General features: G+C 37.6%; 1 protein-coding gene across 1 annotated transcript; it reads left to right on the top strand.

Annotated features, from left to right (window-relative positions):
- Positions 1-360: 360 nt before the first annotated feature.
- LOC136414859 (uncharacterized) lies at positions 361-5,742 on the top strand. Its single transcript, XM_066399080.1, has 2 exons — positions 361-4,471; positions 5,132-5,742. Exons 1-2 carry the CDS (start codon positions 361-363, stop codon positions 5,740-5,742), a joined length of 4,722 nt encoding a protein of 1,573 aa, XP_066255177.1.
- The last annotated feature ends 251 nt before the right edge of the window (positions 5,743-5,993 follow it).

Genomic DNA, 5,993 nt, shown 5'->3' with positions numbered 1-5,993 from the left:
GAACATAGGACATCGAAAGCGGAATAAGGAGTAGAACGGTGGATCCCAAGGAGAGCAAGAAACAATCCCGGTGAGTCATTTCCTTTTTATCACGATTTTTCCTCTTTGAATTTGCATAACCTCATAATCCCGATTCCCATTTGATACTTTAAATGGTCGTTAGTTGTATGAGATTGATACGACTTATTTACTTTGGTTTATGCTCGATTTATGCACATTAAAGAAGTCGAAACTAGTTAATTTCTCCAGTAGTACTTCTGTTTGAATCGCGTAAATTGATTTATTTTAACGCCACGTTATCAATAGTAGTTAAAAATGACCACTAGAGCTCAAAAAGAAAAAATTTCAAAACGATCCGAAATGGAACTAGGCTCAGCAGAGTCTCTTAGCGAGAACGATGAATTTAGAGAACTTTTGCACGCTCGCAGAATTTTAACTAAACGTTTATCCCGTTTTGAACAGTACCTTCGTGAAAACAGAGATATTCAAGAAACAGTTCAATTAGAAATCCGCCTCAAGAACGTGGAGGAGGACTATAATCAGTTCGATAAAGTACAATCTCGTCTAGAATTTTTAAGCTTAAACGAAGAAGAACAACGGATTGAAATCGAATCAGCCTACTTTAATTTAATTTCAGAATTAAAGCAGTTAATAAATTCAATTAGCAAAAATCAAAATAGTACTAATACTCATTTAGGAAAACAAAATTCACCAAGAGGTCTAGGAAAATTACCGGATTTAGGCTTACGTTCATTTTATGGCAATTATGAAACTTGGTTCAGTTTCAAAAACATATTTGATTCCTTAGTCCATAGCAGAACCGACTTGAGTGAAACAGAAAAATTGTTATATCTAAAATTATGTTGTAAAGGCGATGCGCTAAATCTCATAGACTCTCTCGACATAACTCCCGATAATTATACAATCGCTTTAAATCTGTTACAAAAAAGATACGAGAATAAAAAGGCAGTTATTAACATTCACGCTAAAGGTTTAGTTCTTAATTTACCAAACGCGAATAAAGGATCATCTGTAAATATTAGAAAATTAATAGATGCAGTTCAGCAACATAAATCATCATTAGGAAAATTAAAATTACCCGTGGATCAATGGGATGTTTTGTTGATACCGATAATATTAAACAAACTGGATGATAGTACTAATCAGGAGTGGGAGCGGAAACAATGTAATACTGAATTGCCGACTGTTGATCAATTAATGGAATTTTTAACCGAAAAATGTCGTTCGTTGGAAGCGGTTCGCGGCTTCTCAACCGTACATTCAAATAAACATGATAGGGATAGAATGCAAAACAAAGGCCACGAGAAAAGAAACGAATCACATCAGTTTAAGAATTATTCGTATTCTTTGACCGAAAAAATCAATAAGTGTTACATCTGTACTGAAAATCATTTCATTCATCAATGTCCTCGTTTTATCCAATTATCAGTGTCGGACAAATATAACGAAATTCGAAGACATAAATTGTGTAGCAACTGTTTACGTCCAGGGCATCTGAAACAGGAATGTAGATCAAGAGGATGCAAAAAATGCAACCAAAAACATAATAGCACGTTACATATAGAGAAACGTTCAGGAAGTGAACATGTTCAAAATTCTAGCAACAGCAGCACTAATGAACCTTCCTCATCATTAACTGAACATGAATCATCGATCAGTTCTCCATCTAATCCTTCGGCTCACGATGTATTGAGAAGGTATGGAGAATCCAAACAATCTACAGTTTTAACAATCGGCCAAAGTAACGCGGTCACGTACGATACGGAAAACAATCCTTTGGCATTATCATCGTTAGGTATTGATAAAAATCAAGTACTACTATCTACGGCTACCATTCTCATCTCAGACAGAAAAGGAAATTGGCATAAATGCAATGCCTTACTCGATTGCGGAAGCCAGTCAAATTTAATGACAGAAAACTTCTGCAGAAAGTTAAACTTAAGTCCCCAAACAATTGACCTTTCATTATCAGGTATCAGTCAAATTGTCACAAAGATTAATCAGCGAGTGCACACGAAAATAAAATCCAGGTTCAACCAATATGAATCTAACATAGCATTTTTGGTTTTACCCATTCTTACCGAAAATCTACCCTCATTTAGATTTCCCAGTTCGGTACTTCAAATTCCAACAAATATCAATCTAGCTGATGAAAAATTTAATGAACCAAAACAAATTGATGTTTTATTAGGGGTAGATATATTTTATAATCTATTAGGTTCGGGTAAACTTAAATTAGGAAAGGGATTGCCAATGTTACAAGAAACCTCTTTAGGCTGGGTAATATCGGGCAATTTAATATGCAGAGAATCTCAAAGTCGGAAAGTAGTGTGCAACCTTGCGACTAGTATTTCAAATAAAACATTAAATGATTCGTTGACGAAATTCTGGCAGATTGAAGAGTTTGAAAATGTTAAATTCCTATCAAAGGAAGAAAATTATTGTGAGGAATATTTTAATCAAACTACAACCCGCGACATGGACAACAGTTTTGTCGTAAGGTATCCGTTCAATAATCAAACAGATTTTAGTCTGGGTGACTCCAAATCGAATGCCCTAAAACGGTTAACAAATGTAGAGAAAAGGTTAGAAAAGGACAAGGACCTCAAGAAGCAGTACGTAGAATTTATGACGGAATATGAGAACTTAGGCCACATGACGCTTCAAGGACCCATTGAAAAGGACATCTCTATTCCAAACAATTCTTATTTTTTACCCCACAGTGCGGTACTAAAGAATTCTATTACCACGAAGTGTCGCGTCGTTTTTGATGCAAGCTGCAAAACAAGTTTAGGAATTTCCCTGAATGACACGCTTTTGGTAGGACCAGTAGTACAAGATGACTTGTACTCAATTTTGATACGTCTAAGACTTCGCAAAATTGTTTTGAGCGCGGACATCAAAATGATGTACCGATGTATAAAAATTCATGAGGAAGAACGTAACTTCCAAAAGATACTATGGCGAGCAAATCTTAATGATCCGATTAATGTGTATAAACTCAACACGGTAACGTATGGCACATCGAGTGCACCCTTTCAAGCCACACGTTGCTTGATAGAATTGGCCGAGCGCAACAAAGACAGGTATCCACGAACAGCAGAAATAATTAAACGTTCGTCCTACATGGATGACCTGTTGGTTAGCATTGATTCGGAAACAGATGCATTGCAAATTTATAGGGAACTAGACGATATTTTAAGTCAAGCTAATTTTAAATTGAGAAAATGGTCGTCCAACAGTAACATAGTTCTAAACAGTATCCTACAAGCAAACAGTAACGAAAATCACGACAATTTAATTCTACCTCATGAAGATAAACATATAAAAACTCTTGGAATCAGCTGGGATCCTAAACAAGATACTCTAAAATATTCAGTAAATATTAAATACGAGCCATCCCGTGTTACCAAAAGGACTATTCTTTCAAAAATTTCGCAGATCTTTGACCCGCTTGGGTTGATCGGTCCCGCATTAACTAGGGCCAAGTTAATCATTCAAGCTCTATGGAAATTACATATCGGTTGGGATCAAGCGGTCCCGAATGACCTAAGACAGATTTGGGAGGAATTCTCGAATGAACTGGAGTGCCTCAATGAATACAAGATCGATAGGCTTGTAATTCCAACAAAGACGGCCCATATAAGATTGTACGGATTTTCTGATAGCTCCGAAAAGGCTTACGGAGCCTGTATTTACGTGGCCTCGGAGGATGAGTCAGGTAGTCGCGAATTACGACTGTTGACAGGAAAATCAAGGGTAGCTCCAGCTAAAAAATTGACCTTGCCTCGACTTGAGCTTCTAGCGGCCCACCTTTTAGCCAAACTAATGAATACGGTAAGACAAATTTTAGACATACAAATATCAGACGTACGATACTTCACGGATTCTAGTATTGTTTTGGCATGGTTGAAAATTGATCCTGCTCACCTTAAGACCTTTGTTGCCAATCGAGTGGCAAAAATTAATGAATTGACCAAGATAACGGAGTGGGCTCACGTGCCAAGCAAGGCCAACCCTGCAGATGTAATATCGAGAGGATTGAGCCCAAGGGAATTGCTGGGATGTGATCTTTGGTTTCACGGTCCCGAATTTTTAAAGAAAAACACATCAAGGACGGAAGCGAACTTAGATAGCCATGAGGTTCCCGTCGATGTCTTGCCCGAATTAAAAAATAATCATACCACAGTATATAAAACAACGAGTGTAAATAGCAACAACTACGGACTTAACATTTTTGATAGATTTTCTACCTTCTTCAAACTGCACAGAGTAGTAGGTTACATATGCAGACTTAAAAATCGATGCCGCAAAGTGATGAATAAGTCAACAGCCTTGACAGTTGAAGAATTAAACGAGTCACTGCTTTTATTAGTAAAATTGGTTCAACGGGATAGCTTCGAAAAGGAAATTTCCGACTTATCCAAAAGTAAAAAACTCCCAAGCGAAAGTAAAATTTTGAATCTAAACCCATTTCTCGATTCAGAAGGAATACTTCGAGTCGGGGGACGTTTAATAAATTCACAATTTAATTTTGAACAACAACACCCTATTATATTACCGTATAAACATAAATTCACTGACTTGATAATACAGAATGAGCATATGAAACATCTCCACGCGGGAGTTCAAAACTTGCTTTCGATAATTCGCCTCAGATTTTGGATAATAAACGGAAAAAATGCAGTTAAACGTAACCTTAGTAGATGTATAAGATGTTTTAGAGTAAAACCGAAACCTTCGAAATTTTTAATGGGTTCCCTTCCGACCGCAAGGGTAACGCCTTCACGACCTTTTTCAAATTGCGGAATCGATTATGCAGGGCCTATACTCATAAAGGAGGGTACGCTGCGTAGAGCCAAATCCGTAAAAACTTACATATGCATTTTTGTTTGTTTTGCCACGCGTGCAGTACATATCGAACTGGTTAAAGATCTTTCGACCGATAGCTTTTTGAATGCTTTGGAAAGGTTCTGTTCCAGACGAGGAAAACCAACAAACATACATTCAGACAATGGTTCTAACTTTGTAGGGGCCAATAATTATTTTATCGAACTCTATAACTTAATAAATAATGAATCACACATTAACGCCACAACTACATTTTTAGCCAATCATTTGATAAAGTGGCATTTCATACCCGCGCGTAGTGCCCATATGGGAGGATTGTGGGAGGCGGCGGTGAAATCGACTAAGTTTCATCTTCGCCGCGTCTTAGGTGAATCATCTCTAACATACGAAGAGATGTACACCCTATTAGTAAAAATCGAAGCTTGTCTCAACTCGCGACCACTAATGCCAATCTCAAACGACATAAACGACTATGCACCCTTAACTCCCGCGCATTTCCTTATTGGTGACTCGTTGGCAAGTTTACCACAACCCGACTACCAGAACGCCGTTATCTCTCGCTTATCTCATTACGAACGACTTCAACAACTCCAGCAGCATTTTTGGAATAGTTGGTCCAGAGACTATTTGACAAATTTGCAAACTCGATGTAAATGGAAGAACACTGTAGATAAAACCATAGATATTGGAGCATTAGTTTTACTGGTGGAACACAATACTGCCCCACTGCGCTGGATTTTAGCTCGAGTTGTCGAACTCCACGAAGGAAAGGATCATGTGATACGTGTAGTGTCAGTGCGCTTACCCAGTGGAACTATATCGCGAAGATCATTGTCGAAAATATGCCCATTGCCCATGAATAACAAATAACTCTTTGTAAATAATTTAAAAGGTAACGACCTTTTAACGGGGCCGGCATGTTAGGGCTTGTGTAGGGGACAGAATTCCCGATAATTAATTTAATGTATTAGTTCGATAAGTTGTATTCTTCATAAGCCTAGTATTAAATGTGTGACTAGTATGTAAGAAATCCGTGTGCTACGCCTATGGACATTACTCGTTTCTCTTGCCACTTTGTCCGTATGACCAGATGTTGATTCGCATTTTGTTTGATCTTAGAC

Source organism: Euwallacea similis, chromosome 18 (genome assembly GCF_039881205.1).
Source record: "Euwallacea similis isolate ESF13 chromosome 18, ESF131.1, whole genome shotgun sequence".
Taxonomy (NCBI): Eukaryota; Metazoa; Arthropoda; class Insecta; order Coleoptera; family Curculionidae; genus Euwallacea; species Euwallacea similis.
Note: the sequence above shows the minus strand (reverse complement) of the source record. Positions and strands in the feature narration are given on the sequence as shown.

Excerpts from the sequence above, each read along its gene's own strand:
- LOC136414859 (XM_066399080.1), top strand. The coding sequence starts at position 361 with ATGGAACTAGGCTCAGCAGAGTCTCTTAGCGAGAACGATGAATTTAGA. Across the intron at positions 4,472-5,131 it reads TAAAAAACTCCCAAGCGAAA|CCAATCATTTGATAAAGTGG; the intron begins GTAAAATTTTGA and ends CTACATTTTTAG.